Source organism: Thunnus albacares, chromosome 15 (assembly GCF_914725855.1).
Source record: "Thunnus albacares chromosome 15, fThuAlb1.1, whole genome shotgun sequence".
Classification (NCBI taxonomy): domain Eukaryota; kingdom Metazoa; phylum Chordata; class Actinopteri; order Scombriformes; family Scombridae; genus Thunnus; species Thunnus albacares.
The window spans coordinates 1,848,411-1,861,620 of record NC_058120.1 but is presented as its reverse complement, the minus strand read 5'-3'; the positions used below and the strand labels follow the sequence as shown (position 1 = coordinate 1,861,620).

The 13,210-nt window shown below is 37.9% G+C and overlaps 1 protein-coding gene across 1 annotated transcript in view; it reads right to left on the bottom strand.

Moving 5' to 3' along the window:
• bach2a (BTB and CNC homology 1, basic leucine zipper transcription factor 2a) overlaps positions 1-13,210 on the bottom strand; it is a 64,707-nt gene that overhangs the window by 1,033 nt on the left and 50,464 nt on the right. Inside the window, exons 3-4 of the mRNA XM_044375316.1 lie at positions 10,116-11,543; positions 1,126-1,332 (exon numbers count right to left, since the gene is read on the bottom strand). Of these exons, the coding sequence (XP_044231251.1) occupies positions 1,126-1,332; positions 10,116-11,543 (1,635 nt within the window). The remainder of the gene's footprint in view (positions 1-1,125; positions 1,333-10,115; positions 11,544-13,210) is intronic.

Here is a 13,210-nt window from a genome sequence, read left to right as displayed (position 1 = left end):
TCTTCACTGTAAAAATAACAGCATTAGTCATTTGTTCAAAGGCCAAATATGATCTAGGTATGTAGGTCCGTGTTCAGACTGACATTACACAGAGTGAATGAAGCCACTGCATTGACATCATCTGTCAAAAAAGTGGAAACAGGCCCAACTTTTTGTGTGATGTATCATCATGCACCGAGGCAGCGTGATGGTCAGTCACATACATGCAAGTGCACATTCCTGTTATATCTGAAATCTTTCTACTGTTTAGTTAGCGATTGCTGTGGTGAAAAGTAAAATGATTGTCCATAGTATATGTGCAGTTTTTGGTGACTGATGAACCTTAAACTTGTGGATCTGTTACTCAAACTGGACTTTCTGGATCATATTTCATGTCTCACTTTTACCTGAAGCAACACACTCCTACCAACATACTCTGTTGCATTTTAATTATGACTCTTGTCTCTCACAAGCAAAGGAGGAGCTAGTGTGATGTGGATGTAAAGCCTCATAACTCAGTAGGTCAGGGTAATTGGATGGGTCCACAAAGCATGTGACTTTGACATGGGAGACCACTGTTTGTTTCCTGCTTCCTTTATTTAATCAAAATCACAATCAATCCTTAACTTAGCAGTTTTAACCATAACAACAAGGGATCCCTAATCTTTGTTAGAAAGACATTAGAACAATTAACCATAGTTTTGGCTGATAACAGTCATAATCAGTTGTTTTATGATTGTCCCTGCTGATAGGGCCATCAGATCAGAAATACTACTAAGGGTTGTTTACAAAGGCAATGAAAAGTGACATATTTTGTTGATGAATTTGGACTTTCCCTGAGAGTCAAAAGCCAGGACTTGCCTGTTCTGAATGCTCCATTTGCAAAGTTACCTCCACTTTCCCGTTGAACTGATGCTAGATTGTTCACACATGCCCACAAGTAACATCTGTTGCGTAGCCTTTGTTACTAAGGTTGTTCCGTGGGCTGTCTGCGTTGACCACTTGCATATTTCAGGTTACATTACTTTTATATTTGATCTGCTTCAAATTGTCATATAAATTTGCTGGTTTTGTACACTTATGGAACGATAAGTGTGTGTGTGTGAGTGTGCTTATCCATGGTGTGTGGTTGTTACTCGATCGTACCAGTTTGCGGATCTCGCCCTCAAGATTCTGGATGCAGTCCAGTTTCCTCTTGCGACAGCGCTGGGCAGCGATGCGGTTTTTGCTGCGCCGGCGGATGTCGTGGATGAACTCCAGCTGCTCCGAGGTCAGCTTGTGCATCTTGATGAGGATCTGGAAGTCATTGCGTGGTAGGTTGGTGATCTGGTCCACAGGGAAGGGCAGCTTCACCTAAAAGCACAGCAGGGTTTTACTTCATGTTATGGCATTATTTGTCCACCAAAGCAAATTCACTTTCAGTACCAGCTTTTTCTGGAGCTTCCAACTGCATCTCATTAGTCTTCATCAATGGGTGAAGTTTGCTCAGTTGTCATGGAGACAAATTTCGTGTCATCATCATGTGATCGAAATATGGATCTTTGGTGCCATGATAACAGATGATGGTATATTGTGGTGGCTCCATGACTAGCAAGCAAACTGTTGACAAAGACTGTGAGATATCTTTGAAAGCCCCTCTCAAAGCAAATTAGTGAACCTTGAGTTCCGATTATTTTGTCAAAATACAAAATAAATAAACAACATACTAAATAAACATTCATCCTCAGAAAAACATGAAATAGTTAAAATAAGTTCTTTCTCAACCAGCTACAACATTAAAATGCTGCTGACTCAGTATTCCATCATAAAAAAATAATAAGATAATATAGAATGTGTACAATGTAATGTCTTTTTACTTATGATACAGTACTTTAAGTACATTTTGCTGATAATACTTATGTATATTTATGTGTGGGAAAATTTGAATGCAGGACATTTACTTAATAAGAAAGAGAGAGAGAGTGTGCTGAATCTAAAAAAGAAAGGACATTAATTTAAATGATTTTCAGACCTTCATTGTCTACAACAAAATGCATAAATCACTGACAGCACATGCTCTGTATGATACTGGAAAAATCTGTACAAATACTAATATAGTTGCAAATCTTGTCTTGGTTTTTGAGATAATCTTGTTTTTTTTTTTAGATAAAGTTAGCAAACTTTAACACTAAATAAACATTTGCATCGTTAATCATCTGTACACCAGAATATCTCAGGCGATTGTTGAACCATTTCAAGGAAAACTTTAAATCATCACAGTAAATTTGTAAAATACAAAAGAAAATTAATCTTACTTTTCACTTCTACATCACACAGCTCATACAATCTGTTTTCCTTCTGAATATTTTTGAATCTGTCGACCTTATTGGCCAGAGGAAGAACAGCAGTTCTCAACTAAGAAACTAAAGATCTTTGGCTTTTAAGTATGTTAAATATGCAATACAATATGTCCTTAATTTTGGTTTTGAAAATATATTTTTAAACCATTTTTCTTTGAACTTGAATAAAATCTTGCAAGTCATAGAATTAACAGTTCAACATAAATGATTCCTGCGGATATAGAGCAAAGCAGACTCCTAAGAGAGTGTAAGTAAAGCTCTTTAGCCCATGGAGATAAACTATATAGAAAACTATCAAGTCCAAGCAAATCTACAGTATGAACACCCCAAAATATAGCTCTATAATGAAAAAAGTGTGCAATTTTAGATTTTTTAAAGTCCCATATCTCTTTGGGGCTTTTAAAGAATCTCTGCATAGATAGGTAGATTCATAGTTGCATATGTGTATGAATGTATGTATGTGTATGAACAGTATTGCCAACAGGACTTGTACCATTACCACCACTGTACTGCTATAACATCAGTAGTGTCCAGTAATAGTCATATTAGTTTGAAGTTGCTAAATGGGTGAAATGTGGTGTAGTATCCACTAGGTGTCACTATAAAGCTGCATATGGAGTCCAGCAGCTCTGACACAAAGAAAAAAACAGGATGAGCTATTTGTGTCACATTTAGTTCAGTGTTCTCCTTTTTCTTTGATATATGTTTCACATATGTTTTTACTTTTTTGCTTATGTACTTCTTTCTTTCTTTCTTTTTTTCTTTCTTTCTTTCTTTATTTGGCTTATGTATTAAGCTACTTTGCATGTGTTTTTTTCTTGTTTATGCTTTCACCTATGTATACATTTCTTTCTTTCTTTGGGTATTCATTTATTTAATCATTCACTCTAGTATCTAGTTAATACTTTGTTAAAATGTGTTTGAATCTTTCTTTTATCTATTAATATACAGTTGTCTTATCAACGTATTCATTTATCCATCTATTGATTTGCCTATTTATGTGATCACCAAAAGCAGAATATCTGTTTTTCAAACATCACTCATTTTATCCATTAAAGCACTGAATGTTGAATACTGTACACTATATGTTGCTTTGTTCCCCCCGTGATATATTGCAGCAGTGGAGGCTACATCAGCAGTCCATGCTGTACAACGATGACATCATTCGCTTCTCTGACAACAGAGGGAAGGGAAAAGAGAGCTGAGTGTGTGTGTGTGAGAGTGTGTGTGTGTGTGTATGGTGTGTTAGATGCCGCCTGTCCTTTACTCTATAGATGTCTATATATAGCTCCATGACTCTCAGCAGTCACATAATAAGGTTGGAATGACAAAGTGAGCTTTGGATGTTTCATAAATCCCCTCACCAGTCTCTCTCTCTCTGGTGTTCTGCTTTCCATTTTTAACTCTGTGGGTTTCCTTTGAGACACTCTTCACTTGCTTTACTTTGTTTAAAGTGCTCAACATCTGCAATGTCATAAATAAAAAGAAAAAATAATAATTGTACAAAATGTACAAGAAAAAAACATGGACATGCAGAAAACCCAAACAGAAGAAGATTGGCACCACATGATGTGTGTATTTGAGTTCTGAAATTATGTCAACGTGACTTTTAATTAATTATTAATATTTTTTATTATCACAAGAAAGAAAAATGGTCTCAAGGGATATATCAGAAATGCTCCTTTAGTCTGAAAGCCTCTGAGTGGTGTACATGTGTGATTGACGGAGAGACAATGTAAACAAACTTGTGCTAGTAACTGTAGCTTACAAGCTTAAGACAAAATGCACCGTTTTGTTAGCAGTGGCAATGAAGATTAAGGCACCATTAAACATCTAAACTGACTGATGTTACATTTACAGGTAAGTTTTTAATCCATTCAAAGTGATACAGCTGATTCATAATCCTGGTATATAGTGCATGATGCTGCCTTAGACAATAAATGGATCTTAGCCATCATTAATGTTATCTATGTGTTATCTAATGTTATCTATTGGCTGTATGCAAAGAAGTTCACCATCTACATAGACAGGGAATCAAAAGCATTACGACACAGCATTAAGAAAACAAATTTCATACATTTCTCATTTTTGGCTAGTGAGGCTATCCCTACTGACCTAGTGACCACAAGGGCTTAAAGGAGAGGTTCACACATTTTTCAAGTCAGTCTTAAAACAACAGTCAAATGTCCATATGAACAGTGAAAGAGCTTTTCCTCGCTGTAATCATTCCTCTTGTTCATACTGGATATTAAAAGATCCTTCAAATGTGCTTTCAATGTAAGTGATCAGGGCCAAAATCCACCGTGTGTCCACAGTTATTTAGTGTAAATATGCATTTAAATGTTGATGTGAAGCTTATATGAGGCTGACAGTGCTTCCCTGTTGAGCTGCAGTGGAAGTATAAGTAAGTAAGTAATTTTATTTATATAGCACCTTTCAAGAGCAGAGATGTCACAAAGTGATTGACAGAGGAGGTAAAGCAAAAAGTGTGCATACAGACATAAAGATATTGTTTGAGACTCTGAGTAGAGCTGTTACTGTTGAATGCAACCAGCGGAAGCCAGACTGAAACTTATCAAAGATATTATGCTCATCTATTGTAGTTGTGAGCTGCTTAGCAACCACTTTTTCTAAAAGTTTGGCTGCAAAGGATAACTTAGAGATGAGCCTGTAATTTTCTTGTTCTTGTTAGTATATATACTTATATGCTTGCTTGTAGTATGCTTAGTCAGTAGTTTTTATGGTAACAAAAAGAGGGACTTTGGCACTAAAAAAGACTGTAACGTTGAAAGATATCTACTTGGTTTGACTCATTTGGACGCTAAAGCTTCATATTAGCTTCAGATAAACTTTTCAATACATTTTTACACAGAAGGAGGACTGTGGATTTTGTCCTCCATCACTTCCATTGTAAGTGCATTATGAAGGGATCTATTAATGCTCAGTATGAACAGGAGGAATGATTACAGCAAGAAAACCTCACCTGACTGTTTTAATACAGACTTGAAAAATTGTGAATCTATCCTTTAACCTAAGTAGTTACATGATATCATTCCAGTAAAATAGCCGTGATACATGCCAATACTTACTGCCATTAGGAAATTTTATATCTTTTATATCATATTGTTTATTTCTAGTGTCAATGAGTAATATTAACCAAAAGAAACCAGGGGCCTGGCTCCTGAAACAGGATTAATTATAACCTTGGGGTTATCTCAGTTCTGTTGCCATGGTCAATAGTGCCATAGACCAAACCTGCAAGAAACAGTTTTTTTTTCAGGCTTATGGATGAAACATATGAAAAAAACACACCTCCTCACCAATTCACTGTAAGGAAAATTTGAGTCAGCACTCCTGCAGGAAAATATAGTAAATGTTTACACTATAACCAGCATCCCAGGCCTTAAACAAACACGTAGGCAGGTTATACTAGTGTCCATCATAAAAATATTGACACTTTTATGCCTTTTTCCTGCTGCAATGACCACAGTTCTCATCAGGGATCAACAGTCTTATCTAACTGCATATTAAATAAACTGCTCTGGATCTGTTGATGTTTCATGATGTGGCTGTTTGTTACAAACCCCACTTCTTTCATGCGTGTGCATTAGAGCTGGATGGGAAAAGAGCAGGGTTAACAGAGGTGGTGGCTGGTAACCAGCATTGTTAGATAAATTACATTGGATCACCAGTGGTGAATTTAGTGAAGCCTGACTTAGTGAGACAAGGCCCTGGTCTCTGTATTTAAAGAGGATTTTTATTTGATTACTCATTTAATTGTTAGAATAACCTGTAGAATACCTGATCAACAAAATAATCAAGAATTAACCCAAAAATCAACTATGAGAAGTCATGTAAATACATATTACTACTTAAACAATACTTCAATAAGGAGGAAAAAAAGCAAAACTGCTGAATGCAAAGAGGGACAGAAAAGGGAGTCTTGGTGAGCTGGCCTAATTGGAAAGGCCAGTTCTGGGGTCAGAAGTAGCAGATGGTGGAGAAAACATGGACAGGACTCCTTCCACCTGCCTACAGGGCACCCTAGGGTGTGTGTGTGTGTCCGCTCTATGGGTAAGACAACTGGGTCAGGGCAAAGAAGTGGGACAGACCACACACACACACACACACACACACACAAACAAACACACACACAGGAGTATATATGATGTAGGTGTGTACAAGCACACACATACCTAAAAATTAAAACAACTAAGTATGAATATACAAAACTCTATTTTACAAGCTACACGTTTCCCAAAGTGCTTAGGTGGGTAACAATGTAACATTAGTATAACTTTGTGTCTTAGCAGTGATTCTTTTTCAGATATTGTTGACATTAATAGTGTCATCATTGTCAGCTGCCTTCTTAGATATTCAGACTGCTTACAAAACAGTGTCAGAAATCAAACAGCTCCACTAAATGATGACATTTAAGCCGTTAAACTTGTGCTTTTATTGAAAACAAGTAGTTGAGTTGGGAAAATATCTAAAAGAAAGAAAATAATATAATAATAATAGTCCTAACACTTTGTGATCACAACCTAGAAATTGAAAGAAGTGGAATTCTGAAAGGTTGTTTTTGACTTTGTGTTTCAACAACTAATTCAAGGCAGAGGAATGAAAATATGGAATGGATTACCATCACAAACACACTTATTTACACTTAAGATATAGTGTTGGGTACCGGTTGTCATTATTGTTTTTCATCATTATTATTAGTTTTTATTGGTGTTGACTCATTGTACTTTTTTCCCCTTTTCTTTTGCCTCAAATTTTATCACACTATTGTTTTGCATTATGATGTAATGTTTACTTGTGTGGAACCTAGGAAGAATAGTTGCTACCTTGGTAGTGGCTAATGGGGATCCAAATATAATAATAAATACATTAATCAATTAATTAGTTAAACGCACAAAATGTATTTCTGCCAGTGGGGGTCTCTCAATCAAAACAATAACAAAAGACGGAGTGTGATGACGGTGTGAAGTAGCATGGGATCATGGGAGTCGTTGTCTTCATTGTTAAACTATCAACTACCATCTATCTATCTATCTATCTATCTAGGCTATAGCCAATAAAAATGTTTTTGTAGAAACGCAGTAGGGGCAGATAAGATATTTGGCACAGACATTCATGTTCCCCAGACAATGAAGCCTATTGTCTTAGATATAACAATAAAAGTGAAAAACAAGTTGTTTTCTGGTTTTGGTTTAATTTCTATTCAAATAAACAATTTGAAGATGAAAATGGGAAAAGCACATAGATTTCAATTTTTCTAATTTACACACAAAAAAAGGAAAAACTAAATAATGCGTTGTGTATTTGTTTATCCTGGTATCAAACAAGTTGAAGACAGCTTTGGACAGAGGATAAAGCGACCCAGGTCACTATACCTGATTGTCTTTGTAGTAAATTAATTGGCTTGTTAGCCAATATATTATATTACAAAGAGGCTGACTGGTAGCTTAAAAAGCAGAATGACTTCAGTCAGCCTAATGAGCACACAAAAAATTTTGGATTTGTGACTATAATTACATTCCAACATGAATATAAGCGGAGATGGAATATCTGTAAGGTGCCAGAACATCATGGTTAATACTGTAGGTACACAGGTCTAAAAATAGTTATGCACATACACTTGTAGTTGTCATGAGAGCAGAGCCTGAAATAAATGGACTGGGTTTGTAGTTGTGACCCCTGTAAAATGGCTCTCCAAGTGTCTGGTCCAGTATGTCTATTCAGAATAGCTGACCACCTTTGGCCAACACATTCTCCAACACATTCCAGCACTTACTCATGTTCACTGACTCATCCACAGGCCAGAGGCCACCACCACTCAAATCTAATAAAGCTAATATCTTCTGTGTGTATGGGTATGTGTATGACACATAGAGAGAGAGAGAGAGAGAGAGAGAGAGCTCCGATATAAAACTCACCTCACATCTCATCAAATATTGCTATGTGCTAGGGCATCACCATGGCAACCATATAGCTCTTTTAACTCAAAGGAGTATGTGAGAGAAGTGTTTGCGTCATTTCTCCTGAGAGAGGACACTGTCTAAGAATAGTCCCAGCTGTAAATAACACCTATAATGTGCTTGAAAGAAATGACTGATACAAGCTACCAACACAAGAATATGTGCTTTTCAAGTTAGGGTTAAATAGAGGCCAGTCATTGCTCAGAGTCATTCTTGCTGAACATAATAAACTGGTGAACTGGTGAAAATGTTGCCATCATAAGCAGTACAGAGGAGAAAAAGTGAGTGATAGAATGGGAAAATAAGTTCTAAAAAAGCATGAACAATATGCACAGTGGTCCATTTGTAGATAATTACCAAGAACACTAATATGATGTTATATGAATGTCTTTTAAGCTCTTTTGAACTGAGACTATGTGGCTCAATATGAGAAGAAATGACACAATCTTCCTTTTATGAATGAAATGAATTTATAAGAAAATTCAATACACTCAGGGGTTTGTTGCCACAGTCTTACTTGGTCTTGTATGCGCAGCAGCTTATGGTGGCTAGTGTAAGCTTACTTAAGATAAATAACTGCTAATTAACTGACACTGAGAAATGGTTTCATCTTTAACAATGTGTTGTATTTTAAAAGCTTGTTATATTATCCATTGTGTCAAATCTTCATCTGATTCTAAAGCTGTCAAATAAATGTAGTGGAGTAGAAAGTACAATATTTCCCTCTGAAATGTAGGTGAATGGAAGTATAAAGTAGCATCAAATGGAAATACTCCAGTAAAGTACAGTACTTGAGTAAATGTAATTAGTTACTTTCCATAAGTAGCAATTGAAATGTTAAATTACCCTTCATTTCCCAAGGTTAAAACTACTAGTGTATGAAAGATGTGGAACATTTTGAGGTTTCAATTGAGTATTAATCAGTAAATAAGAGTTGAAAATGCACGAGAAAGGAGCTGAAGAAGTATGAATAGTTGGAATTGTGGGAAAGGGGTGAAGGATGCAAAATATAGACTAAGCAATGAAAGAAGTTCAAATAGGAGTTTAAGAGCAAGGACTTAAATGAGCTTAAGTGCACTGAGATGGAGTTGAGGTTTCCTGTAATTGTCTTTGTTGGATAAAACATCAACCGTAGTCTAAGCCTTGACAAGAGTTGAACTATAAGCACTTTTATTTTATAAAATTAGGTCCATTCCTAGTTTCCTCTTAACATATATTGACTGATATGGGCTTTTATTTTGAAAAAACGTGCCTAATTTTTCAAAATAAAAAAACAGCCATGTCCTGAGTTCCCTGTTAAGATACAGTTACCTTCTGGGGCTTTTATTTTGAAAAACGAGGTCCATCCCTAGTGTCCTGTTAACATATAGTGACCGTCGGGGGCTTTTATTTTGAAAAACAAACCTCATCCTGACCTTCTTGTTATGGTAAAGTTACCATCTTGAGCTTTTATTTTGAAAATCGAAGATGACTGTGTGTGTGTGTGCGTGCGTGCATGTGTGTGTGTGTGTGTGTGTGTGTGTGTCAGTCTTATGGACCAAACTACTACTTTTACTGCAGACACTTTAACTACATCAAGCTGATAATACTTATGTACTTTTATTTAAGTAGATTTTTTCATGCAGGGCAATTACTTGTAATTGAGTGTTTTTACATTGCATTACTTAAATAAAGGATCTGAATACTTCCACCACTGGTTGTGATCAGTGTTCAACAAAAGTTACATTGTCTCACTTTAACAAACCAGAGTAGCTGAATGTACCTTAACATAAAGATCAAGCATAATAAAGAAAGTATAATAAAGCACCACACCAACCTCAGGGCCAGAGATTCTGGTGACGCTACTTTCACTGTCTCCCTCTGAGAACGAGCATGATTCATCGCTGGAGTTGCCACCACTGGCACCAAATCCCATCTCACTTTTGATCTTGGTGCAACCCTGAGAGAAGACAACCTCTCCACTGTGAGGGTTTCTCTGCTCCACCACCCCAGCCAAGCAGTGAGACAGTCCAGAGATGGAGCCCGAGTGCGGGGATAAGGAGAAGTCAAACTGTCGCAGGCTGGAAGGTGAGCTGCCACTGCCTGCGTCTTCTGGGTAAGAGAACGAGGAACGGGAGCTGGAAGTCTGAGTTCGGGGCTCAGAGGGGGAGGGAGAGTGGGCTGATGTCTTGATGGGAACAGGGCAGCTGGCACTGAGGCATGACCTGCCAGAAGAAGGAGCTTCTATCTGCATTAGGTTTGAAACTTTTTCTCTGAACTTCTCCTCCATGTAGGAATGGGCCAACATTTGTTGTTCGCCAGTTGCTGAAGAGAAAATGACACTACGTCTGTCTAGCTCCCCCTCATGTTTAGAGGAGGAGGCTTTGGACACTGGCCTTTCCATGTTCCTGCCAATGCCAGTCAGCGCTGCTGGTATAACATCTGCAATTCTGTTCTTGAGGCCCACTTGAACCAGAGATTCCCTCTTATCCCTCTGCTTATCTTTGACCAGTTCCCTGTAGTGGTTGAGGGACAGTCTGTTGGTGAGGAGCTGCTGGATGGTGGTACTGGGCACTCCACTGAGATCTAGGCCACCTCTCTGAAGGTAGGAGCGCAGGCAGGAAGAGGGTGAGCCTCTGCTTGGAGAGTGCTCAGCTGCTTCTGGAACCCCTTCTACCTCTAGCTCCATCTCCAGTACCTCCTCAGTACACAATTCTGGGTTGCATCCATTCCTGTCATCTCCTTCCTCAAACACAAAGGGTTCCTCTTTGATCCTGGAAGGAGTAAGAAGAGTTTGTGGAGCAGCACTGCTGTCTGGGAGCTGGGAACTCACTGGGATAACTGAGGTATGGTTGGCCAAAATTACATCATCATCGCCATGATGGTTTTCGCCATTGTGCTTCTCACAGATCTGGTACTGGTATTTCCTGTATTTGGGACATTGAGGAAGGTCAGAGGGAAGTGACGCAGTGCTTGCTACATGATTGGGTTGCTGCCTGCTCTCTGCAGAATCATCCAAGGATACTGCCTCAGAAAAGACTGTGTCATCGGCCGTGATGTGATCACCATATTCCACCTTGCTGTTAATGGCATGTTGGCTGTCATTCTGTAGCTGGACTTGAAGGAACCGGAAGCAAGAGTCCTCCAAATTGTGAACACCCAGGAAGTCAGCACACAGGATGACCTCATGGATGTTGTCCTGACTTAAAATCAGCTTGGCTGTGTAGGCAAACTGGAGAAGTGGAGCAAAACCCTTAGCCGTCACCTATGGAAGAGGGAGTACAAATTTCAGTAAATAATATTTAAGAATGTATTACTTGTCAGTACCTTAAGCATACACTTAAAATTAATACATAGTGAGATTCTGACTTGTACACACGTAAACAGCAGCTTTAAATATCAACAGGTGCAATGATCTTAACATCATTGATGTGCACAATGTAAAAAAAAAAAAGACTCAACCTTTCTGTTTTATGGCTGCTCACACAGATCAGGGCAATGATGTCAAATGATGTCAGCCACTTTCAAATTTTCCTGGAAAACAATCTGCTACAAATTGAACCCTAACCCTGGTGAACCCATTACAGTTAATATTTACAAAACACCCATGATGCCTGACAACACTTGATCATGCTTATCTTGCTTAGTTGAACCAATCCTCACTTCTCCCCACACAGTGTAGCCAAGACTTGATGAACGTGTTCAGGAATAGGGCCAGCAGTTAGGAAGCTGAAACTTACAGTGCAATGCTTTTGTCCTGTATACCTGAAAACAACAATGTGCTGTCTGTAAATGGTTAACAAAATATTAAAGACACCTTTCAACAATACCACCACTAACTACAACCTCATAATTACCATGGAGATGAGTCAACTGAATTGTGTCATACAGAAGTTTGTATTTTTTCTATTTTGAGGCTTTGAAGAGATTCATTATAGTTAGTATTGCTTGTTCTCAGTAAAAGAAGAACAGTATTGTGTGTTATGACATCATTTTAGGGGGGGAAATACTGCATATTACAAATTGGATATTAAACAATGAGGTTGTGAGCTTTGAATGGATAAAACTGAAGCAAACAATCCATTTTATTCATAGTCAGTTATTTTCACACATTCCCTTTTTATCATCTTATCTTTGTCTTCTTGCATGGATCCTTTGCTTGTTCCCTCCTCTCTCACACTCTTCACCCCTCTTCTCCCTTGCTGTCTTCTGGTTCCTTACAGTCAGCATGGCTGCTATGTTTGTTCATATGTGTGTGTGTGATGGAGGGGATGTTGAGAGTGCGTGCTGCTGTATGCATGCGTTTGCCCTATATTGCTGTGTGTGCATGTGTGTGTACATGAAAATGTATGTGTGTGTATATTGGTGTGCAGTGCATGTAAGCCTATTTTCAGCTAGCATCAGCAGCTGCTGCATTCTGTGCAGAAGCACATCTTAAGAGGCACAGAGAGGAGCCAGGAGAAGCTTCACTCCACTATTCTACCAACCTTACAAACGAGCACCAGCACAGAGAGAGATGGAAATAATCAATCAATATGAGTGATTGTTAACCACGTAATATAGTGTTCCCCTTTTTCTCTTAAATGACTTCAAGGTGAATTTAGACTAATAAAAACACCAGATGAGAGCTACATGTGCGCTGCATGACCCCGAGCATGTTAAAAGATACAGCCATTGCAAAAATGGCAGTGATCAGCTGTCATAGTCATTATTATTTTCACATCTGCAAAGCATACTTCTCTATCTGATGAACAGTAAATGACCATCACACAACTGAAAATACATCTAGAACTACACTTTTAATGGCTAAGAAGCCAAGGAATTCACATTCAATATATACCTGAAGCAATACACAGATTTTTTGTTAGATTTAACAGATCAGATTTGTCAGGCGTGTGTAAGATGTACAACTGAAAATACAGCCCTTAATTT